At 39.3% G+C, this 26594-nt stretch overlaps 1 protein-coding gene across 1 annotated transcript in view; it reads right to left on the bottom strand.

Annotated features, from left to right (window-relative positions):
* LOC131045021 (uncharacterized) overlaps positions 1-26594 on the bottom strand; it is a 318125-nt gene that overhangs the window by 176300 nt on the left and 115231 nt on the right. Inside the window, exon 4 of the mRNA XM_057978528.2 lies at positions 26250-26330. Coding sequence (XP_057834511.2) covers positions 26250-26330 — 81 coding nt within the window. The remainder of the gene's footprint in view (positions 1-26249; positions 26331-26594) is intronic.

Here is a 26594-nt window from a genome sequence, read left to right as displayed (position 1 = left end):
GAGAATCCACTTGATGAATCACCACCGCAACTGATGTCTAGCGGAATGAAATTGCCAGAGAGAGTAGCTAGGGAAGATAGGGGACAAGAAGTACGATAGGAGCCACTAGTAGTTGGCGAACCTACAAGAGAAGAGGAATCCTCGTCTAGCGAAGTAGAATAGATTGTGCTCAGAATGAGTAAACTAGACCCAAGGGATCCCCTCAACATTGTGCCACACTATGTCACCCAACTGGAAGGGGTGGCGAAATTTTTGAGCAGAGTGTGACACATCGCCAGGAGCATTGACATTGGCCAGGACCCTCAGATCACCCATGAAATACAGAGGCTCCCAACATTTATGGAGGATGGATACGAAGCAAAATTCTTCAAATGTTTTACACTGAAGGGGTGGCCGAAGACAGAAATACGGGACATGGTAGATGCATGGACTTCCACGCAGTTGGTAGTAGAAGACCAATCCGTTCTCGTTTGATCACTCCAGAGTATGGAGATTTCCTTTAGAGACTTGGTTTTGAAACACCGGAAGCTGGCAGTAGTACATGTAGAGTCTGTGACTGCTCAGAGGGACCAGGCCATTCAGGAGGCAAAGGTCGCAAGGAAGACCCTGGCAGATCACATCTAGAAGGCTCAAAAGCAGTTGGCTCAAGAACACTCCCGAGTCACATCCTTGGAGAGCACTGTGGCCAAGCACATCCAGGAGTTAAACGAGAAAGAGAAGCTGAAGGTAGCATTGGAGGAGAAGGTAGCCCACTTGGAGGCAGACATCGCAAGTAGGGATGAGCAGTTGAAGGAAAAGGATCAGGAATTGGAGGTGGTGCGGAACCAGCTCATAGAGGCAGCATACATGGTCAAAGTCGCACCGGAGCGAGAGTTGGCAACAAATAAGCGTCTCCAGCACCTACAACAGCAACCAAACACCCCTTAGTCCTCTCTTTTGCAAGGGACGTCCTATTGACGTGCGTTTTGTGACCATGCCCAACACAACATAAAGTTTCCCAACGGCTACCTTATCCTTTCTTGATCAAAGTCAAATGTATGCTAACATTGCAGGAAGATCATACAATGACTACAAGATTTCGACTGCGTACTAGCAACTTTATGTGGATATAAGCTCATGTGGTGATGTTGTTGGTAATCCAAGGGGACTTATGCACAATTTGAAGAAGATTTAGACAAATTTATAAATTTCAAAGATATTTTTTGCAAATGATTTGGCTTTGAAAGGCTCTTTTTTTCAGACTTTTCAATTAAATAATGGTGAAAGTAAAATGAGAGGGTTTTAGAAAAAACTACTCTAATCTAAGAACTCAATAGATGTGTAATGTCCCCAATTTTAATAAAGTGACTTAATTAAGTTAATTACTTAAGTGGTCCTAAATTTTAAATAATATCATAAGGACTTATTTAATTAATTAATTTAATTATTAAATAAAGGGGCCCAAATTTATAAAATAATAAACTATTGTCGGCCTGCTTGTAACCCTTCGAGAAACTTCTCGAAGGCCATTAATAAGGCCGAGTTTGGCATAGTTGGAGGTATGGTGAATTTGATGTTTTCTTTGTATTTGCAAATTCCAGTTGGAGTTCCGTTCTGTTACAGTTTCGAAGGTGCAAGATCCTCCCTATTCCGTATTTGCAGTTTTGGTGGGAGTACCTCCTCACCCTATTCTGCTCGTGGTCCGAATCTGTAATGCTTTCATTTTAATACACATGTGTCATCAAGTTCTAGATGAAATACCGGTTCCCAAAGTTTTCATTTTGTGCACTAAACTAATATAAATATATATATCCGAAGAGTATATTGCGTATATCTTTGTATTTGACATCAAATTCGAAAGTGCTTCCGGAAAGATTGCAGTGCAGGTGGAAGAGTGACCGTACGGAGCACGGTGCATACTATACGTGGTCGGGAGTGGTAACCGTACAGTACCCAGTACAGACGTGCAGTAACACTTCACCATACGGATGAAGTATTGGAACCCATTCACTGTACGGGTGGAGTGTAGCCACCGTACAGACGTGTATGTTGAGTGTAGCCACCGTGCGAACTATTTTCGAACGAAGTAGCGCAACCTAGGGTTTGTCGTACGGTACGATATAGCACAGTATATTGAGTTCTTAGCCACCATATGCGGTGAGAGTCTTTGGGGGAGGCTTCGTACGACTGGGGTGCCGTCAGGGCATCAGAGCCAAAATCCTGCCAACCTGTGGAAAGCTTGGGGTGACTAGAGAATGGAAGAAAGGGATAATGAAATTGCTACCAATAAAATCACCAAGTGGTATAACAAATATCAAAAGAGGATGAATCATCTGACATTTCAAGAATATCTAGTTCTGATAGGAAAAAGTATACCTGTGCATGAGGAGGTCATAAGAATCTTTGATGAATACTCAAGTGAACCTGAGGAGATCAAGGCTACCGAATCCTTTGATAGGTACCATGTAAGGAAAAGAAAAGAAGAGTTGGATCCTGAGTTAGGAACTCAATCAGAATCAAAGAAAGTTGAAGACAAGTTCACATGTTCACGCCAGCGACGGGAGGATATGGACAAGCCAAAGACAATTGTCCCTTCAAGTGGATAACACTTAAACTTTCATGACAACTACGAGGATGAAGATGTTTGTATCAGTTTTGTCAAGCCAACAATGTTTGATCAACTTCATGGAGATGCGAACTCTAGCAATGATCCCTTACAAGAGAAATCACTACAGTTGGTTGAATATGAAGTTTACCCTTTGGTTGGGCATGAGGCCTGCATGATTTTCATCTCTCCTTGTGAGTGGCGTCTATATGAAGAAAGCAAGTTAGATTTTGATGAGTTATTCCTCAACTCCAGGCAAGGCAATGTTTATATCAGAGTGGAGCAGCGCAAGCTGATTGGGGATTTGCAGGTGGTGCGACATCAAGCTTTCAGCGGATACGGCTACCAGCATCCGCGCATGGTTTGGGATCCTAGAGCTTGTCATATGGCAGATAGTTACGAATTGTTTGAGCGCAAGCAATCTTTGGGCCGGGAGGACTGTAATGTCCCCAATTTTAATAAAGTGACTTAATTAAGTTAATTAATTAAGTGGTCCTAAATTTTAAATATCATAAGGACTTATTTAATTAATTAATTTAATTATTAAATAAAGGGGCCCAAATTAATAAAATAATAAACTATTGTCGGCTTGCTTGTAACCCTTCGAGAAACTTCTCGAAGCCCATTTATAAGGCCGAGTTTGGCATAGTTGTAGGTATGGTGAACTTGATGTTTACTTTTTATTTGCGAATTCCAGTTGGAGTTTGGTATATTATGTATATCTCTGTATTCAACATCAAAAAGTGCTTCCAAAAAGATTCTCGTGCAAGTGGAAGAGTGACCGTAGGGAGCACGGTGCATACTATTTGTGGTCGGGAGTGGTAACTGTACAGTACCCAATACGGAGGTGCAGTAAGACTTCACCGTATGGATGAAGTATTGGAACCCATTCATCGTAGGGGTGGAGTGTAGCCACCGTACAAACCTATATGTTGAGTGTAGTCATAGTGCGGACTGTTTTCGTATGAAGTAGCACAGCTTGGGGTTTGTCGTACGGTTCATGATAGCACCGTATACTTATTTCTTAGCCACCATACGGGGTGAGAGTCTTCGGGGGAGATGTCATACGGCTGGGGTGCCATCATGACATTACAAGATGGCAATGCTTAGGCTAGGATCAACAGTGCTTCACTTTGCCACTGGTAGACAACTACATGAAATAGGTGCAATCTTCAACGGATGTGTTTAAAATATTCTAAACTGCCGATGAACACAATTAAAGAACAATGTTCATGCAACAATTCAAGTTAAGCATAAACATAAAAAATAGCTCAGTCCAACCTTGCATTGTTGATAGAAATCATTTACGAACAAAAGGTATGAGCATACGATCTCCTTAGAACACTACAATCAACTTCGTTTGTCTAAGTGCTTGAAATAAATCTACTCGAAGTGAAGAAAGTGAAAAATGGAAGCTATGAAATAAGACAAGTATACACCATCAAAGAACAATGTATTACAGTTTATTACTTCAATAGCTTATTGCAACAATATCATACAATCTCCTTTAAAAATGAAGCGATACACCCCTTTTATAGTCCTCTAGGAGGAAAATGGACGACCTAGATTACATGCAAACCCTAATTACGGTTTGACCAAAAGATTCCACACACATGATGCAACAAGGTGAGAATAAACATTAATGACCCATCATGTCCACTATCAATAAATTCCTTTTTGCCCAAATGGCGTCCATTGTGCATTAAATGCACCACTTCTTTCAACTTCCCCCAATGTGCAATAAATGCTCCACCACCTCCATAATCGGCCACATGCAAAAGACTCCACTCTCATTAAGTATGACTGCTGCCACGCATTGAATCTGCTGCCACTTGGTCAAGATGTCCACTAGCAATAAATGCATCATCATGCCGCTATGTACTCAATAGATTCTCGCCATGCAAATGGACCCCACCGTCATAGGAACTTTTATAATTTTCAGGTTATGCTTCATTAATACAGAATATTCTCCTTGCATGTCACCAACTCATCCTTTACAAGAATCTTTCCATTCCATGCTCACAAAAGACATTTTGGAAGATTTTCCTGCCTTGGAAGAATTTTAGCAATCTTTTCCACTTCGGAAGGATTACTGTACATCTAGAATTCTAGGATAGAGAAAATCTTTGTAGAGAGATTATTTTTGTCCAGAAGGAATTTTTCTGTGTTCTAGTTCACATCTTGTTTTGAAGGAGATTTTCCATCGATTGACCATTTCTTCCATGTCTGGGAAATTTTATCCTCTCCAGAGTTCTTGGAGAGAGAAAATCCTCTCTCTTAGCCTATTTTCCTCATGCCTTGATATTCTTCACCTTCGGTGCATTTCTTCCCCTTGTGGAGGAATTTTTAAAAATTCTTGAATTTCTTGAACTTTGAATTTCCTGAATTATTCCTCCTTAGCCTTGAATTCCACGTTTTGTTTTGTCCTTGGTCACATTTTGAAGGTGGTGAACGATTTCTTTGGAATTGACATTTTCTTTCTTGACTATGTTTCTACATTTTCTACTTGTCTTGGAGCGCATTTGCTAGGAAGGAAATTCTTTATGCCTTAGTCAATTTTTACTATTTCCAAGAATTTTGTCCTGAAGGAAGGAATTTCCAGCACTTAGGCAATTTTTCACTTTCTTGGAATTCTTCAACTTGGGCGAATTTCTCCCTTGAGGAAGGATTTTTCTTGAATTCTGAATTTTGAAAAAATTACTCCTTGCTCTTGATTTTTACATCCTACTTTTATCTTTGAACACATTTCAACTTAGGAGGAATTTTTTTGGATTTTTCCCCTTTGGCCTCGTTTCTACCTTGTGAAGGAATTCATGTCATGGAGGAAAATTCCTCCTCAACCTCTATCTAGCACTCCATCCCCAACTTGGGCAGCAATTTTACATGATGGAAGAAATTTTGCTTTGGAGGAAAATTCCTCCTCTTTGTCATTCTAGCATTCTTCTCCCATTTTAGGCACCATTTCCACCATATGCGAGAATTCGTCTTGGGAATAAAATTCCATCTAGACCTTGTTTTGGCGCCATCCTCATACTTGGGCAGAATTTCTTTAGCATGCAGGAATTCTAACCTTGGAGGATAATTCCTCATCAACCTATGTTTGGTGCTCTCCTCCTATGTTTCGGCGCAAATTCTACTATGTGGAGGAATTTCGACGTTGAGGAAAAATTCCTCCTGACACACACTTTGGTGCCCATCTTGCTTCTTGGGCGGAAATTCGCCATGGTGCAGGATTTTTCTTTGGACTTGGAAATTCCTCTCCACCCTCTGTTTGGAGCCCATACCAAGACTTGGGCGGAATTTTCATCATGTGGAGGAATTTTGACTAACGAAGAAATTTTCTCCCTCACCCTATTTTGGCGTCCTACCCCTATCCTTTGGCACCATTTCTCTGTGGTGGAGGATTTTTGGAGGATTCAAGGAATTCCTCCTTGACCCAAGTTTGGCACCTTGTCTTCATTTGGAATGCAATTCGATCAAAGTGAAGCAATTCTGACAAACTTAAAATTCTTCCTTGCCTTAGACATCTTTTCACCCTTTCCAGATTTAGATGCCATTTTTGGATTTGAAGTGGAATTTTTGTGTCTTGAGATTTTTCAAGCCTTTTCCACTTCAAGAAAGAACTTCATACTTAGCCATTTTTCTTGATCAACCATCTGCTTTTTTCAACTTTCCAAATTTAGACATGGATTTTTCAGGAATGTTTTGCCTTTAGCATCGTGACCACAGCATGAGATGGAGCCAAAAATAGACTTGCTAAAAATAGTAAGTACTTCCAAACATTATATTAGGGCAAATCGAGATAGGGATACTTACTAAAAATAGAAACTGCTAAAAACAATAAGTTTGATTTTTGGCAAAACTAGGCCAATCCAAGATGCAGTGAAACTAAAAATAGTAAGTGCTCAACATTTGCTCAAATTTCACCAGTAGCTTCCTTGAAGGGTCCTCACTTCATTGCAACACTCAGATTTTCAAAAGCCCTAAGGAAAAGACCACAAACCTAAGTTTGAAGGGCAAAACCCTAAAATAGGCAAAACAAGTTCTAGACTTTGCCAAATTCGCTCAAACGGCTTGCAAACTTGAACAAATTTCATCAAAAACATTTGCAAACTAGGAAGACCAAAGGAGCTATTGCTAAAAGACCCAAAGAACCAAAACCAAAAGACCAAGAGGACCTAAAAAGTAGGGTGTACCCATTTGCAATGGGGTGATGTGTGAAAACGTCACAACACATCCCCTCATCCCTCTCAGTAGTTGCATATAGTAGATTAGCTCCCATTTTGGTTTTCGTCGTCTAGAAGACTTCTTTCTTGAGGGGGCTGATTTAGATGCCAAACATGCCACTCATAAATAAATGCAACTTGTTATGTTTTGTTAATAAGGGCAATGTAATTAGTTCCCGAGAGTTGGGTCAGTTGCCGATGGTTGGCAATCTTAACCAACTGTCTGGTACTATTTATAGTGTTGTTGTATTGGGAGCAGTTCATGTTGTTGAGATACAGAATTACACATGGTAATAAAGAAACATCATTTTGCCATATGTTGTGTTAAATATTCATTTACTACTATTCAGTTATGTTGCCGTGTTCTGTTTATTTTTTGTAAGTGAAAACTACTCCATTTGGAAGTAAACAATGTGGGCACTAATGGTCTTGAAATTGTTCCACTAGCTGCTCTACTGTAGGAAATGGTGTTTCATTTATTACAGTGTTACTACCTTCCCCATGCTTACCATTGTTGTTTTGGTCAGCCCTGTTTCTTTGTGTTCTTACGATTGTTTCTCAATAACACCATGCAAATTTCCTTTGAAAAAACCATAGCACAGTTTCTTGCAAGAATTGCTTGTAAAAAATATATAATTTAATATAAGTTTTCATTTGCAACATATAATGGATTCCATGGCACAAAATCTCTAGCAAGTAGATAGATAGTATTTTCACTTAGGACTTTCCAATTTTACATTAGATATGATAGAGTAGAAGGTTGAGAAAATAAACTAATCCTAACCCCTTTCAAAGCAGTTCATGATATGTAGCAAGGCCTCCTGACAATTTTGAGCAATTAGCATGTAATGCCCCGTCCGAAGGACCAAGGCAAAAAGAAAACTCACAATTTTTTTTTATATACTTGAAAGGGTAAATAATCTCACATGCAAAGCAATGTGTATAACAATACCACATAGAGATACAATGCCGATATGATTAGGATAAGAGGGAAGTCCTCACCATCGCATAAGCAAGGTGGTACCAACGAAAGACTAATCTTAAAAGAGAAAGCTCAACCATGAGGGAGCTTGAGGAAGTGAAGAACACCAATGAACATCTAAAGTCATCCAACAAAAGATCTCTCATCATGGAGGTGTAAATTATCAAGGTCCAAATTTCTAGGTATTTTCTCTGTCTCAAAAAAGTGCATTTTTGGAGGTCTCCAGGTGGAATTTGGGGTACAAACTTCCATCCGTCTCTTAGAACCATTCTCATAGGTAAGGTTCAAGAGACTAATTGTAGATCTCTCTTGAGCTCTTTTTGACAAGGTAGACAAGTTCAATTTTCAATCATCGGGCTAGAAGATATGACCTTCCAAAGATAGGGTAAAAATTAGCACTAGAATAAATAGCATTAGATTTCTTGTTGCAGTTCAGGGTTCGAAGTTTCGCTTTACCTTGTTCGCAATAGAAAGGAACCTTGAATAGAGGAAGCCCTAAGTCCGATGTTCAAAGAAAAAATCAGGATCAGGGGTCAAGGGTTCAACTTACCCATTACCGAACATAAGCTTACACAATAAGGTGGAAGTCCAATGTCCAAAGCCCAATGAGCATGCAACCTTCAAAGTCCAATGACCAAAAGGTCTTCATCGGGAATCGAGGATTGGGGGTTCAACTCACCAAGTTCGTTAGCTAGTCGAAGTCAAACAGCAAAGGCCCAATGACTGATGTCTAAAAAGTATTGTGGGTTCTAGATCGAAGGTACACCTTCCGATTTTTTGCAAGAACTTTTCAACTGTAAGGTGAAAGTTGAATGTTCAATACCTGACACACTTAGAGAAATTTTGGCAATGGAAAAAGGAACTTTTGGGGTTCGAGGGTCAAGGTTCCACCATACCTTTTTCATCTACTTAATGAACTCTGTAAGACGAAGGCCCGGTCCTTGAAGGCCGAAACACTTGTAGAACTTTAGAATGAGGAAGGGACTTTCAGGGTTCAAGGGTTTGTGTTGTACTTTACCTTGTTTGCACACTTAATGAACTTCACAAGGCAAAGGCCTAATCTTCGAAGCCCAAACACTTAGATTAATTTATGTCTTTTAGACTATAAAACCAGTGTTTAGGAAGGTTTTGCTACTATAACTAGAAGATTCATTTTAAGCCCAAATAAAGGTTCCTACATTCATTTTAACCAACTACTCAAGATTGAAGGAAAATGCACAATATCTTCGTGCTCGATACCAACATCGAGGCACATAACCCAAACTAATCCATTATCATTTATTCAAATTGTAATTGCCTCTTCAAGGGAGGTCCAATAAACATGATTACAAGTTACATTATATAGGACTCAAATGTCCTAGAATTACATAGTCTCATGAATTGAACTAACTAGAATGCATAAAGAGATGGAGAATAGTTGGTGTCCAGTGTTGCCTCCATTCAATAGCCTTTAATCCCTAGTAGTGGTTACCATGCCACCCAACCATGTGGAATCCGTAGGCTCACCCCACCATGATAGGAGATAATCTCATGGCCCAAACACACACACTCACATAATACAAAAGTGGAGAAGAGCTTACACTCCCATCAGACATGATGTATACACAACATCCAAGAAGTCAAGCAACATCAACATAGAAAGGTATGCTACATCTTGTATGTGCTACTCAAGCTACACTAGGACTAGATACTAGAGAGTCAGTTAGGGAGTGTCATCATGGAGCACAAGAACAACTACCACATGGAACAAAATACCCTCTCATACGAACAAGGATGTTTGATCATATAAGTACCATGCTCCTAGAGCGGGCTTGTCTTCCCAAGTCATCCTTTACAAGTACTCAAGGCATGCAAGGGGCAGCCATTATCTTGGTTAATCATTTACGCATGTTTTCATTAGTTTTTACTTGATTAATCAACTCCCGCTTGTGCTCACCTCACACGACCATGTTGGGTCAAGATCACATTGGAAGCCACTCCCATAGCCCTCTAGTTCTTAAGTCCTAAGCTCATCACATCGCCAACAAACATGGAATAGAAACACAACCATGGCATATTTCACTTTTCACATCACAATGCACTTTCCCCAATTTTCAACAAAATCATGCAACATGATCCAAACAGATGCATTTCCACTTTTTCCAGGGTATAACAATACCCCTACATAATAATTCAACACAAAACACCATAACATCAAATTTTTCTCACTTTTTACCATTTTAATAAAAACTAGTATTTCTCAACAACTCCCATGGAAGTAGCTCAAATCCATCAAAATTTGAAAATCACGAAATCAAAATTTGAAGGATAAACTGTTGATTTAAATGTTCCCAAATCCCCTCTTTTAACATAAAACATTCATTTCACTCATCCTACGAAAGATTGGGCAACATGAGGGTATTTTTGGGAAAAATTCACAAAAATTATTCAAATAATTAAAGAAACTACCAATGCAAGATTTAAAATGATGGAGATGCATTTCCCAACCTATCAAACATTCTTCAAACATGCATGTAATGCCCCCACACTTTATACCATGACAAACCAGCACTGCAATTTTGTGAACTCTCTGAAGAGACAAAATTAAAATAATCATACATGAAGAAGTCTATTATGCTAGAGAGTATGATATATATATCGAAGGTGACAAGACTTGCATACATAAGTGTATCAACAATCACCAACAATGATCTATATAGAGATATCACTTAAGACTATAAGCATTATGAAATTATAAAATCAATAAAAAGTTAATATTATCATTAAAAGTCAATATATGGAGACGTTGATCCCATTATATGAAGCTATATACAACTTATCTTGGGATTCATTATAAGGGGACCTAGTTGAATAAGGGAGTCGCTGCCAGATGGAAGATTATAATCGCAGCAACCGTAGTCAATATCCGCAAAAGATAAAGACATGACAGCAGATCAACTTTTGAAGGACCATCGAAATTAAAGAATGAAAGATAAAGTACACAATCAGCATGTTATGAAAGGTAATGAACGACTTAGTGTGAATTGTCATTGAGGAAGAAGTCGACTAACTCAGTCCATCATTGATACCTGAAGACAAATAGTTTATAGATACAAAACTAATCATGAGATGACAATAATGTATTAGTCAAATGCCTAATCATTAGAAACTGATTATCATTCACAGTCATTATCTGCCCACACGATGGTCATCGCGTATGCGTTTAATATCAATTTGTACTGTCCCCAGTTTAGCAGTTGACCAAGTGTATGTGTGTTAGCCTAGCTCTACATGGTCCCGAGGGCTAACGAAGGGTTTAAGGGGATCCTGGAGTGTTTTGGCCTAGACATTTCCAGTTTGGACTAAAACGGAGTTGATTTACTTAGTTTCAGGCATACTTACTATTTTTAGTAAGTCAGCAAGACACAACGAAAGCTAGCTTTGGTGATTTGATTTGATACTCCTAGGCGAGAGCTTTCTGACGAGCTATCACTCGTGCTATTCGGAATCCAATTGCTAATATATTTTAATGTCTGAACTGTTATTAAAGTAACATTTAATTTAATTGTAAAATATTAAAGTGTTACTTTAATATTTATTTTATGGGCATGTGTGCAAATCAAAGGGGCACCCAAGGGAGACATAAGTGAATATTTTAATATGTTTTATATTGCACATCTTTTATCCCACATTGCTCAAGTGAGTTGGGTCGACCCTTGGAGAAAGAATAAAAGGAAGATTTTGTGGCTTCATTCGGATGTTGAATATGAGAAGAAATTGATGTGTGAATTGCAGATCCGTTATTGGCATTATGGGACGTCTATCCTCTCTTGTGACATTCTAGACATCATTCCTTTGGTGTTTGGCCTTTGGAATCCATTGCTATCAGCTTCATTAGCAGGCAGATTGGGTGCATCTCCAGCTACAGGCAGATTTGGTGTTTTTGCTCATACCTTCTTCACTTCTTGTCCAATGCTTATGCCATTCTGAAGGGATGATTTTATGAAGATATTGGACTGATTGAAGACTAATTAATACTGTAGCATGGCACTGTTCATGTTACTGTAGCAGTAAGATGGGAAGTCATTGTTGTAACATTATGTCAAAAATGGTGGACTATTTACTGAGTAGAAAAATCTGCTATGTATTTGATTTTATTAATTCTGGAAATAATATCATATCAGCAGTAGTTCAATCTTCATGTTGCATGTTATTGTAATTTCCTTCTAGTTCATGTTATGTGATTTCAAATCTATGCAAAGACTTAAAAACAAACAAACATTTCATTTCCAAAACCATAAGGGGGTTTAATCATTAAGCGGAGAAATAAGGAGTTGGATGCAAACGGTTTGACTAAATTCCTATCAGCACTTGGTTTAGTTTTGGGGCATTCTAGCGTGTCCCTTACAGTGGTATCAGAGCTTGTTTTTCCTACCATCCTGTGAGGGTTTCATGCGTCCAGCACATCAGTATTACTTGAGGAGAAACAGGTCAAACCCAAACTTATAGAATTCACCAGAGATTAAAGAAGAGGGTGACCCTTTTTCAGCACTAGCCATGGGTGACAGAGATGGGGAAAGGGGAGAACCTAGCACTAGGGAGATGCTTAGTGATCTTGCTAGGGGTCAAAGCGAGCTCCAGGCTACATTGCAGCAGATGGCTATAGCCATTACACAACATTTGACGAGAGACGATCAAGGCAATAATGCCAACCAAGGTAATCATGGCAACCAAGGTGTTGTGACGTTTTCACACATCGCCCCATTGCAAATGGGGACCCATGTTTTTTGCTCGTTTTGTTCGTTTTCGCTTTTCTTTTTTAGGGTTTTGTTAGTTTGTTAGTTGTCTGGATTTAGGGTCAAGCCTTAGGGTTTTAATTACCGTCTTTTCAGGCCAGAATCCAGTCAGTTTTGAGAGCTTTTGAGCTTCCTTTCGTAGGATGCAAATTTTGAATGCAATGAATTCGCCAGAATGGTCTAATTTTCAATTGGAATGTTGATGCAAAGCTTAAATTTGTCTAAGTGTTGAAAGTGAAATATGAATTTTTGTCCAATTGAATATTTTTGACCAAATTTTGACTTTTTTGAATTTTGATCCTAGGCATTTCAAATGATTTGTTTTCGCCTTGTGAAGTGTTAAAATGTGTAAAATCATGTTATTTTGGCCTGTAGGAGCAAAATCGCTCCTGTCCCTTAGTGAAGGACGGGAGCTCGTTTTCAAATATTTTACTATTCCTGCAGGGTCAAGATGAATTACGAATTGGAAGTGATGGAGAAAGGCGAGATCTTTCCATTGAATATAAATTGAAGATTTTCATGAGCACAGAAATGCCCCCAGGGGAAAAATCGCTCCTGTCCCTCAGTGAAGGACCGGAGCTACAAATCCAATTTTGCTTTGTCCTTGCAGGATTTTAACGTCTTGACGATGTGAAAGGGTCCAAAGAGGTACATTTTATCAAATGAATATAACTTGAATGTCGCCCGGGGATCATATAGGGTAGCAAGTCCGGCTTGAGTGAGGTCCTGATCCTGAAATTTGGCTAAGTCTGGAATGTCCTGATCCTGAAATTTGACTAAGTCTGGAAACTGAAAAAACCTCCAAAAACAAGATTTTGCAATATAACTCCTGGAGGTCTGAAACCACTCTCAAACATCCTGAAAGTATATATGGAATATAACTTAAATGTTATATTCCATTAAAATTGTCCTGATCGAGAGTGCGAAAAGTCAAATTTCGCTCGTGTCCTTCTCCAAGGGTCCAGAGCGAAAAGCGCTCCTGTCCCTCTCCAAGGGACCAAGGCGAATCGCTCGTGTCCCTCACCAAGGGTCCAGAGCGAAAATGCTTAGTTGAGCCATTCCTGACCTTGTTTGGACGAATCGAGACATCATAGGCATGGTGAAGGACGAAATGAGCATGATAGAGCATCCAGACTTGATCAAAAACAATAAAATGCTTAAGTTCGCTCCTGTCCCTCAGGAAGGGACCAGGGCGATACAGTGAATATATTGCTTCTCACTCAAGTTCAAAACCGATCCAAGTCAGGAACAAGGAGGCAAAGGACGTCTCAAGGCATTTTCAATCGAGCACAAGTTACCAAGGTCGTCACAATGAAAGGATTTGCACTCTAAGACCCAGTTCGCTCCTGTCCCTCTCCAAGGGACCAGAGCGATATTGGATATATTGGCCAATTCATGCGAGATTTACGTAAGGTCAAGGTTTCGCAACGTCTTGGAGGATCCATGGTATGATAGGAAGGTGATACACGAAGATTTCAAACGTAAAATAATCACCAAAATGAACATAGAGCTCATATTGCTCCTGTCCTTTGGACAAGGACCAAAGCGATCCCATCAAAAACACTCATACTCCTTCAAAGTCGAGGCAAGGCGAGGATGGACATGGTAAAGGACGACGTTTGGAAGACATCACAACGAAGATTGAAGTTCAAAGTTGTTAAGATTATGAAGAAAGACATGGATCGCTCCTGTCCCTCTTCAAGGGACCAGGGCGATATCACTACAAAAGGACATTCAATCGCAAGGATAAGTCAATCAAGTTCGAAGATCCCAAGGAAAATGGCAAATTCAACGTAGAAATGAAGACCTTGGACGTAAAATATGCAAGGATCATGACCAAGGTAATGAATCGCTCCTGTCCCTCAGCCAGGGACCAGGGCGATGAGGTATGTATTATTTCATCTTCAAAATTTGGCGCTCAAACACATTTTTTGAATTTATTTAAATGCTAGAAAAAATCGATATTTAATTAAAAGCATTTAAATAGCGCATGGTATGTATTTATTAATTATTTTTGCCTTTGTAAAAAATCGAAATTTATTAATTAAAAATAAAGGCATTTAATAATTAATTATTAATTTAATAAAAAAATCAAATGAAGCGCTTGAGTTTATTTTATGAAGGTCGGCCCTTGTTATTTATTCAAAAATCATTTTAATTGCCTTATTTTTGCAAAAAGTCGGCCTAAGGTCAATATGAAGGTGAGCGCCTATAAAGGAAGGTGTTTATTTCATTTTCACATCATCATTTATCATCTCTCATATGCAACTTGGAGAAGGCAAAAGAGGAGCGAATTTCATACAAAGGAAGGGCGAAATTATCATTCAAGAAGAGGAGCGAATTCAATCAAAGGTGGTGCGAAACTACTATCCAAAGGAGAGGCGAACTTGAAGTTTCAGGTTAGGCGAACTTGCCAAGGACATTGAAGAACACATCAAAGATTCCAAGGGTGGCGAATTAATAAAGAGGACGTTCATTATCCTTCAAGATCAAGTCAAAGGCTTCAAATTTTGATTTTTGCCTAGGCAAATTCCTCATTTTGCATTTTAGAGTTAAGCTCTCAAGTAAGGTATGGCAAGATCTCTTGTTTTAATTTCGAATTTTGATTGTCATTGCCTTAATTTTGAAATTTTGTTTTTCCTTAGCTCAGTCTTTTTTAGGAAATGATTAATAAAGGACTTATCATTAAGTTTCCTAAAATTTGCTCTCTAATTTATGTTATGTATTGCAAAATCATGTTACTAATTTTGAAATGTTGTGTAGGCATCAAATGGAGGTCTCTTCAAGGAAAATCAAGCCGGATCAAGGACGGTCTTCGCCAGGACGATCAAGCCAGGACATGGACGACCTTCTTTGGACTAACATCATCAAGGGCAATCCAGCGTTCCAAGGCGAGGTACATCATCTTCCTGCACATCAAGGACACAAGGAGTTAGAACAAGGGCTCGTTGAAGAAGTAAATAGTTCCAGATGAATTAATTAAAGCAGGCTTCTCAACAACATCAAGTTGAATATCTACCAAGTTACAAGTGTCAAATGAGGTGGCGTCCTAGTCATCACGTCTCCAATCAGTGAGGTCCATCTCAGCATGTCCAGATTCAATGTACTTAACTCATGGAAGGTGGCACAAACTCCGATGTACCTACCCCGGCTATCCATTGGTCGATTTTTCTAGAAGGGACATGTGTCCAAGCAATACAATTTTGTCATTGGTCAAGCATTAAATGTTATGTAATGGTTGTAACAAACCCTAATTAGGGTTTTCATTGTAAAATCTTGGCCATTGATCTTGAATTGATCTAAGCCATTAAATTGTATTGTGGGCACTATATAAGCCCAGGCATTTCATTTGTAAAGGCTAATGAGCAATTAGAGAGAGTTGTAAATAGTTAGAATAGTTAGAGAATAGTTGGAAGCAATTAGTGTAGAATAGGAGGACAAGGCAAGAAATTGTTGCCATTGATTGTAAACAAACTCCATTTTCATTGAAGTAATGGTGAAATATGTCGTTTTTCTTGCAATTTGCATGGTTTCTTGTTGAGTCTTCAATCTTAGATGGTAGATGATTAGATGAATGGAGGAAATGTGATTGATTGATGGTGGAATTCGTACATCCATACTACTAGCAGTTTGTTGATTGCAGACTTGCCTTGTGTAGTCAACTGGAATCATTCAGCCTAAGCTCAATTTCAATTTGTTGCCTCTTCATTGATATGCATCAACTTGGATGGTATCTATGCCTGCGGTGATAATTTGAACATCATAAAGATCCCCTTAGAAGATCGCACTAGTCTTGTGTAGATGTTCCATTGATGTCAAAACAAGACCTAGTTAGAGTTTCATCAAAAATCAAGTCATTGCTCCTACATTCTTAGTATTAGGATTGGATCCTCTCTTTCCCCTTTCCTTTTTTCCTTTTTTTAATCTAAGTTAGTAAGAGCCTGTGTCCAGCAAAGCAGATCGGAAATTCAATCACCAAATGTAAGTCCCCTTGTGATTCCAGCAAATCACATCATACCACGAAGAGCTTATCCACATGTAGAGACCCTACCAAAAGGAACCTTGGAGTCATCCTAACTGATCCTTCATGCGAATCTTCAGCAGTTAGAGGCTTTATTCAAGAGAGGATAAGATACCCTTAGGTATTTTATTCTGTGTATGATGGTGTACAAAATACACGTCAACACAAGGTAATAATACCAATCAGGGTAATAATGCTAACCAGGGAGGTGGACAGGGTAATGGAGGTAATGGAGACGCATCAATTAACAGGGGAACCAGGACATATGCTAGAGTACGTTCTTCTACTACGAGACCACTCATGCCACAGTTTCCTCCGAGACAGAATCACCAGAATGTTGTCGGTCCTACACAGCAAGAGATTCAAGATATGATTATGGATGATCGGAGGAACTCTAGCCCTGAGTTATAGGCTGAGATGACATTCAGGGAATATATGGATGTTAGACTCAAGAATATGCCCATGAGAGGAAACCGACAATAGAATTATGAAATGAGGAAGAAGTTGGTAAAGTTGTCTATTCCATACTATGATGGTACAGGGAAGGCTTTAGCATGGACATGGGTCCATAAATTAGATACTTATTTCCAGCTTAATCTCATGCTTGAGGAGGATGCGATTAAGTATGTTGCATTGCACTTGGATGGGAGTGCACACGAGTGGTGGCACCATGGTATGGTCACATTGGGCCATAACCAGATAGACACATATGCAGAGTTCATTGAGAGGTTGATTGACAGGTTTGATACGAAGGATCCAGAACTCCATTTCAAGGAGTTAGCCAAATTGAGACAGTGGGGTCCTATCGACAGTTACATCTCAGATTTCTAGAGTCTATCAATGTTGGTTACAGACATTTCGGAGAGGAGGTTGATTGTACTGTTTGTGGATGGATTGTCAGAACCTCTTTGTGGTTGGGTGAAGGGACATGATCCCCTCATATTGCAGGATGCCATTCGGAAGGCGAGAGATCTTGCACCTTCCGCTTCTAGGAGCAAGTTCACTCCTAAGGATCCACACTTCAAGAAGGATAAGGATAAGAAACCTCTACATAAGGATTCTCAGCCTCAAAAAAAAGAATCAAAGAGGTTAGACAATGAGACACTGAACGAGTTGAGGCGGAAAAAACTATGTTTTCAGTGTAGGGAACCGTGGGATTTATCTCACAAGTGTCTAAGGCTAAGGCCAACCAGATGGAGTACTTCTCTGCTGAGGAGTCACAGTCAGAGGATGAGGAGCAGCAGTCAAAGTCTAATGGTGACAGCAGTGCCACTGAGGAGGGTTCAGGGAATGAGAAGTCCCTAGCTAGATTGGTAGGTGCTCAAAAAGCAATTACTTTTAAGGTGCGTGGCACCATACAGGGACAGAAGGTGGTTGCTTTGTGTGACACTGGGGCCACACATAATTTCATAGATTCATAATTAGTGGCTAGGAGAGGGTGGCAAACTGAAGAACATTCAGGATTCCGAGTCATGGTAGCTAGTGGTCACGAGTTACTATGCACACAGAAGATTACAAATCTTCGCATCAGATTGGGAGATGGTTATGAGCTCCAGGGTGAGTTCTATGTTGTGGACATGGGTGATTATGACGTTATCTTAGGGATGACTTGGATGGCATCTTTGAGAGAGTTTACTCTCAACATGGAGAGAGTAGAGATGAGGCTCCAACATGAGGGCAGGACCGTGGTACTCAGAGGATTATCAGATGGCAGTTGTAGGGTAGTTTCTTTGAGGAGGATGGAGAGGTTGTTCAAACATGATGATGTTGAGTGGGCAGCGGAGTGCTTGATTATGCCAGCATCACCAAAGCCACGGGTTAAGAGTCATCCGCCTAATATGCAGGACATCCTTGATAGACATGCCAAGGTATTTGGCAGTATTCCACATGGCGTTCCTCCAGATAGGGGGATAAACCACGTCATTGAGTTAGAAGAGGGGGCTAAGCCCATTATGATCACGCCCTATTGTCATCCAAAGAAACACAAGGATGAGATAGAGAAAGCCATCAAGGAGTTGTTGGAGATGGGGCACATTACGCCAAGCAAAAGCCCTTTTGCTTCAGCAGTTGTTTTGGTTAAGAAGAAGGATAGAACAATGCGCATGTGCATTGACTACAGGGCCTTGAACAAGAAAATCATTGAGAACAAGTACCCCATTCCGAGGATAGATGAGCTGATAGATGAGCTACATGGGGCATGCTTCTTCACAAAGATAGATTTGAGATCAGGGTATCATCAGATCAGTATGAGGGTCGAGGACATTGAGAAGACAGCTTTTTGGTGTCACTATGGTCATTTCGAGTTTCTGGTTATGCCATTTGGGCTAACCAATGCTCCTGCTACTTTTCAGAGTTGCATGAACCAGGTGTTCAGGGGGCAATTCAAGAGATTCGTTTTGATTTTCTTTGACGATATTTTGGTCTTTAGCAAGACATGGGAGGATCATTTGCAGCATCTTGAGGAGGTGTTATCTATCTTGGAGAGAGAGTCACTACATGCCAAGGAGTAGGTGTGAGTTTGGGATGACAGAGCTTTTGTACCTTGGTCATATTATCAGTGCAAAGGGAGTTCGGGTGGATCCTGAAAAGATTAGAGCTATTGTTGATTGGCCCACACCTACGAACCTTAGTCAGCTTAAGGGGTTCTTTGGCTTATATGGTTTTTATAGGAAGTTTGTTAAGGGGTTTTCTAAGACAGCTGCTCCCTTGACAGATCTTACTAAGAAAGGGGCCTTCATGTGGACAGGGGCAGCACACAGGTGTTTTGAGCATTTCAAGCAGGTGATGTCTTCATGTCCAGTCCTAGCTCTACCAGACTTCACGAAGCCTTTTGAGCTTCATTGTGATGCATCGAGTGATGGGGTTGGAGCAGTATTGATGCAGGAGAAGCACCCCATCGCTTTTGAGAGTAGGAAGCTCCGAGGTGTGGAGAGGAGTTATTCTACACCACAATGGTAGCAATATGTTCTCTAAACGCATTTCACCATCCAAAATGAGTTGACTCTCGATCATCCACATGAAGCTTAGAAGAGGATCCTTGGTCTCTGGGACACTGAAGTTGCCTTCTTCTGTTTCTGGCTTGGGGACATCCCAAAAGAAGATTTTTCCCTGTGCTGCCGATTCCATCCTTGATAAGTACTTCAAGCAATCCATTTCATCATGTTCCTCTGTCTCGTGAACTCGACACTGCCCTGGTCTTGCGAACTCGGACAATCTTTGTGGATAAAGTTGTGTATCTAATCTCCACCAAAGTTCAGGAAAATCAACATGTTGCTCCTCGTGAAACTGCTGTCGCTCCATTGAGAAATCCTTTCTTTTTTTTTTTTTTTTTTGATTTTTCGATTTTTTTTTTTTTGATTTTCTATTTTTCACTTTTTTTTTGATTTTCTGGTTTTTCACTTTTTTTTGGATTTTCTGGAACAAGAGAGATCTTGAATATCTCGGATTCAACTTGAACGTTCAACTGGTTCCAGCTTGATTTCTTCTTGCGCAAGTCCAACTGACGACCCAACGATCACCTTCCTTCTTTGTACCACCTATGTCGAGTGTTGAAAATGACCTTCCACTGATCTTCCTTGGATTCAAGAGTTCGTGTTCGCTATCAGGCACTCCTAATTCAATTCTGTCGAGCATGGAGGAGGGTAAAAAGCTCTGGAAAATTTCTTCAAATGCTATGTGACTTGACAAGATCGAACTTTCAAATGCTCAACCCTCCTTCTAGCGCCAATTCTGTTGACGTGTATTTTGTACACAATCATACACAGAATAAAATACCCAAAGGCATCTTATCCTCTCTTGAATAAAGTCGCTAACTGCTGAAGATATCACAAGAAGGATCAGTTAGGATGACTCCAATGTTCTTTTTAGTAGGGTCTCTACGTGTGGATAAGCTCCAGTGGTATGATGTGATTTGCTGGAATCACAAGGGGACTTACATTTGATGATTGAACTTCTGATCTGCTTTGCTGGAACACAGGCTCTTACTAGCTCAGATTTGAAAAAATGGAAAAAGGATGAGGGCGAAGAGACGATCTAATCCTAATACTAAGAATGTAGGAGCAATGATTGATCTTTGATGAAACTCTAACTAGGTCTTGTTTTGACATCGCAGGACCATCTCCACAAGGCTAGTGCGATCTTCGAAGGGAAGCTTTATGATGTTCAAATCATCACTGCAGGCATAGACACCATCAGGTTGATGCATATCAATGAAGAAGCGACAATTGAAGTTAAGCTTAAGCTGAATGATTCCAGTTGACTACGCAAGGCAAGTCTGCAATCAACAAACTGCTAGTAGTATGGATATACGAATTTCACCATCAATCAAGCACATTTCTTCCACTCATCTAATAACATGAAATCAAATACGAGAAGTATAAAGACCATGCAAATTGTTGAATCGACCCATAAATTTCACCATTTCTTCAATGAAGTTACAAGTCTTTTACAACAACCTCTTGGCAACAATCTTTGCCTTCTCTCTCTACTCTACTCTAATAGCTATTCTATCAACTGTATCCTAACTCTTCCAACTATTTACATACTATCTCTAACTTATTGCTCATTAGCCTTTACAAATGAAAGGCCAGGGCTTATATAGTGCCCACAATACAATTCGATGGCTTAGATCAATTCGAGATCAATGGCCAAGATTTTACAATGAAACCCATAATTAGGGTTTGTTATAACCATTACATAACATTTAATGCTTGACCAATGAAATAATTGTATTGCTTGGACACATGTCCTCTCTGGAAAATTCCACCAATGAATAGCCGGGGTAGGTACATCGAAGTTTGTGCCACCTTCCATGAGTTAGGTACATTGAATCTTGGACATGCTGAGGTGGACCACACTGACTGGAGGAGTGATGACTGGGATGCCACCTCATCTGACACTTGTAGCTTGCTAGATATTCAATTTGATGTCGTTGAGAGGCTATCTTTAATTAACTCTTGTTCTAACTCCTTTTGTCCTTGATGTGCAGGATGATGATGTACCTCGCCTTGGAACGCTGGATTGGAAGAGGTCGCCCTTGATGACGTTAGTCCAAAGAAGGTCGTCCTTGCCGATGCTAGACTAGATGAGGTCGCCCCTGTCTTTGCTTGATCGTCCCGGTGGAGACCACCCTTGATCTGGCTTGATTTTCCTTGATGAGATCTCCATTTGATGCCTACACAACATTTCAAAATTAGTAACATGATTTTGCAATGAATAACTAGATTAGAGATTAAATTTAGGAAACTTCATGATAAGTCCTTGAGTTATCATTTCCTAAAAAACGATTGAGCTATCACAATTCAAAATTTCAAAATTCAAACTTTAAGGCTATGACGATCAAAATTTAAAATTAAAACAAGGGATCTTGCCATACCTTACTTGAGAGCTAACTCAAAAAATGCAAAACAAAGGAATTCGCTTAGGTAAAAATCGAAATTTGGTGACTTCAACGTGATCTCTCTCAAGCTAGCAACTTCGCCACCTTTGGGGGAGGGTCTTCAACGTCTTGATGGCAAATTCGCTCCACTTCAAACTAAGTTCGCACTCCCCTTGAATGGAAATTTCGCACCTTTCCTCAATGAAATTCGCACTTCCTCCTTGTCTTCTCCAAATCGCAGGCAAAGGAAGTTTGAATGATGATTTGAAAATGAAATAACTCACCCCTCCTTTATAGGCGCTCACCCTCTCATTTACCTCTAGGCCGACTTTGTAAAAATAAGGCAATTAAAACAAATTTCTAATAAAAATCAAGGCCGACTTTTATAAAATATAATCCAAGCGCACCAATTTTAGTAAAATTAATAATTAATTAAAATGCCTTCGTGATTAATTTTTTTTTTGAAAAAGGCAAAATTAATTAATAAATGTTTCATGCGCTATTTTTAAATGCTAATTTTAATTGAATATTTCAAACTTTATCGATTTTAGCATTTAATGTAATTTGAAAATGATGTTGGCGCCAAACATGGAAGATGTAAGGGGTACAAACCACATCGCTCTGGTCCCTGGGAGAGGGACAGGAGCGAACTATCATTTTAGTCTTGATTCTTTTGCTTTTTACGTTCAAAACCTCCATCTTCACATTGAAACTGGCATTTTCGACGAGGATCTTGAGCTTGATTGACTTAATTTTGTAAATGAATGCCTCTTGTGACCATCATCGCCCTGGTCCCTTGGTGAGGGACAGGAGCGATCTTGGTGTTTTCTCCTTGATCTTAGCTTCTATGATCACCAAATTTCATCATGAGGAAGAAACAACGTTATCCTTTCGTTCCATGCTTGTTCTACTTGTCTTTAACAAGGCATTTTGATGCTTGAAGGATTATCCCCCTAGTCCCTTAGTGAGGGACAGGAGCGATCTTTATGCTCTAGCCAACATTTGCTATCTTTCAACCTTTGCTTCTTGTTCATTGCCTTCCAAATGATATCTTCGACCTTGTGTAACCTGGCTTTGTCATGATTTTGAAGGAAAACGAGTGATTTAATGAAAATCACCCTGGTCCTTGCCTGAAGGACAAGAGCGAATTTGGGCATCTTGGGCTCAACCTTGTTTGTATCAACTTGCAATCGCTTTCACCATGTAGAATGAGGTCCTTTGATCCCTCTTGGACACTTGAAACTTGATAAACCTTCAAAACCCAAGCCTTCATAGAAATTTCGCTCTGGTCCCTGACTGAGGGACAAGAGCGAATTTGGGCATTTGGTGCAAATTGTTCAACTTTGGCGGTCTTTGTAACTTTGTTCTTCGTCGAGACACCTCCAAACGTCCTTGCCACCTTACTTCTTGACTTGGAGTGATCTTACACTTTGAAGAAAGGCAAATTAACTAACATTTCGCCCTGGTCCCTGGCTGAGGGACAGGAGCGAATTTGCAATTGTAGGCTCCATCACACTTTGCTAACTTCAAAATTTATCTTCAACGGACTCGTTGTGTACCCCTTCACTTGCCTTTGGCATGAAATTCGTTCTAACTTGGCAAGAAATTGACCTAAGGCAAAAATCGCTCTGGTCCCTGACTGAGGGACAGGAGCGCCTAGGCCAATATGGGTCTCATTAGGCATCTTGCAATCTTCAATTTGTCTTCAACGGGTTCATTTCACCCTCCTTTCTTGCTTCAAACTCAAAAATTGCTTTATCTTTGCCCAAAACATGCCTCATGAGGAAATTCGCTCTGGTCCCTGAGCAAAGGGACAGGAGCGATTTTGCTTCTAGGGTCAATTTTCCTCATGTTTGTGCTTTCAAGTTATATTCAACTGATAAAATGTATCTCCTTTGATCTTCTCAATTCGCGAAATCGTTCAAATCTTTCAAGGACAAGGCAATTTTGGATTTCAAGCTCCGGTCCTTCAGTGAGGGACAGGAGCGATTTTTGTCCTCCAGGCCCAAATGCTTCACTTTTCACCATGAAATGTCTTTGCTAGGGAAGATATCATCCTGCTTCATGCTATGAATAAAAGTTAATGTCCAAACAAGGTCTAAAAATGTGCATATGAATAAAATCGCTCTGGTCCTTCAGTGAGGGACAGGAGCGAATTTGACCTTCTAGGCAAAAATTTCATCATTTCATTGCTTTTGATCAAGTCTGGATGCTCCATCATGCTCATTTTGCCCTTCACCATGCCTTTGATGTCTCAATTCGTCCAAACAAGGTCAGGAATGGCTCAAATAAGTATTATCGCCCTGGTCCCTTGGTGAGGGACAGGAGCGCTTCGCCTTGGTCCTCCTGAGAGGGATAGGAGCGAAATTCGCTCTGGATCCTCAGTGAAGGACAGGAGCGAAATTTGACTTTTCGAACTCTCTATCAGGACAATTTTAATGGAATATAACAATTTTAATGGAGTATAAGTGACATTTCCTTCTATGTTTCTTCTTTCTTATACTTTAAGTTATATTCCATATATACTTTCAGGATGTTTGAGAGTGGTTTCAGACCTCCAGGAGTTATATTGCAAAATCTAGTTTTTTGAGGTTTTTCAGTTTCCAGACTTAGTCAAATTTCAGGATCAGGACATTCCAGACTTAGCCAAAATTCAGGATCAGGACTTTCAGACTTAGCCAAATTTCAGGATCAGGACGTTCAGACTTAGCCAAATTTCAGGATCAAGACATCACTCAAGCCGGACTTGCTATCCATGTGATCCCCTGGGCGACACTCAAAATGCAAAGGCCAGCTAACAAAACCCTAAAGGACCTAGAAAACAAACCCTAAAAAGCAAAAAACATGGGTCCCCATTTGCAATGGGGCGATGTGTGAAAACGTTACAACATGGCGACTTAATAAAATTGTGTCCTTTTCTAATTTCATGCCCCTATAACCTCTTTGTGACCTCTTTATAGACAAAAAAGTTGTATCTCCCTTCACACAAACTAGTAAAATCTAAGGAATGGCAGCCACTTATGTCTAGTCCAAGAAATTCACTTACACGCCTCTTTGTTTTCTTCATTATATTAATAAGAATCAAATCGTCCAAACTCGAGCTGGATTCGAAATACTCCTAAACCCCCAAAATAAAATTGAAATCCTTACATTAAATTTTTAATATCACTAATTTTCCACACATTGGTGACCTTCGACTGAATCCCCTTTGAATTTGCTAGGGAGAATTCTTATTCCATAACTAATACTCTTTTAGGGTTTTCATTTTAGGGTTCCAAGTAGAACAAATTCTCGAAACTTCACAATAGGAAACGCATTTCACCAAAAGATGTGAATAAAGTTTCAGAGGAAATTGCATAAAAAGACTTTTGGTCTTACCAAGGTTTTTTTTTTCAAGTTTTAAGATCATATAAATTGAGTTTATTTGAATTTTAAGAACATGATTTGATAATAATAGCCAATTTTTTGTGGTATGATAGTATTTTGAATGTAGAGAGATCAATGATAGTTGTATTTGTATTTTGCAGATTCTAATAGCATCTATAACATTTTACAATCAGCTTTGAATATTGGTACTGATCAGCCTTTCACAAACACCTATAGATGATTTTACTAGCTACGTATTTTGAGGATGACTCCCTCTGTCCCTAGTAGCCGACAAGGTGGGTTCCTCCTTCCGACAATCTGGATATTGTTTCCAAATCTCAACTCTCTTTTATTCATTTATATAAGGTTTGTTAAACGATAATACAGCTAAGATCTTTTTCAAAGCATTAAGGGCTATATTTAAAACCAACTACCTTCCTTTAAAACCATACAATTAAAAAATTAGCAAGTATAATTAAATACATCATTTTATTACTTACTTTAACATATAAACTCTTTATCTCCTTACCAGTCACTTGCTTAGTTTCTATTTTACTGTTCATATTCTAATGAAATCTTGCAACTTTAAAAAACCTCTGAAGAATCTAATAACTAAAAAGTTCCCTTTCAGATTAGATTGCACCATAAATCTATAAGAAATCAAATAAAATAATAATTGTGACACTTCATCTAGACACATCTATAGATTTTGGACAGTGATGAAAATCCAGGTAATCATATGTGCATTACTTTCAAAAGTTGCTAATTGAAAATTCAAACAACTTAATTGAAGAAATTCGCTTAGTATTTGTTGTGTCAATCATTTTCAAACATGGCATAAACTTTGTCAGATTTTCCATTTAGAAGAATCTCAAATTAGTAAACAAAACCAAAGACGAGTTGTTCCTTATTACTTACAAGACACCTGTCCACTTCTTCAAAAGACTGAACAAGATTCAGTTCTCCGCCTGAAGCATGAGGACATGGAGTTAAGAGAACCTATTTTGTCAAAAAAGCAATAAAGGAATACAGCATATTAATAGTCATCAAAATTTAGAATTCAAAAGCAATACATTTGTAATTTGAAAAGTAAAGCATAACATGTATAAGAAACTACTAATCATTTCCGAAATTGAAGAATAGAAAATATAAAATTCATTAAAAAAACAATCATATATCAACTGCATTAAAAAGATAATAAAATATGTATATCAATGCATGCCCGCAAATCCAAGTGTTAAGATGTTGTGCACAAACATTAAA

The sequence above is a fragment of the Cryptomeria japonica genome, chromosome 5 (assembly GCF_030272615.1).
Source record: "Cryptomeria japonica chromosome 5, Sugi_1.0, whole genome shotgun sequence".
Taxonomy (NCBI): domain Eukaryota; kingdom Viridiplantae; phylum Streptophyta; class Pinopsida; order Cupressales; family Cupressaceae; genus Cryptomeria; species Cryptomeria japonica.
The sequence above is the reverse complement of the archived record's forward strand: the minus strand, read 5'-3'. Positions and strand labels throughout refer to the sequence as shown.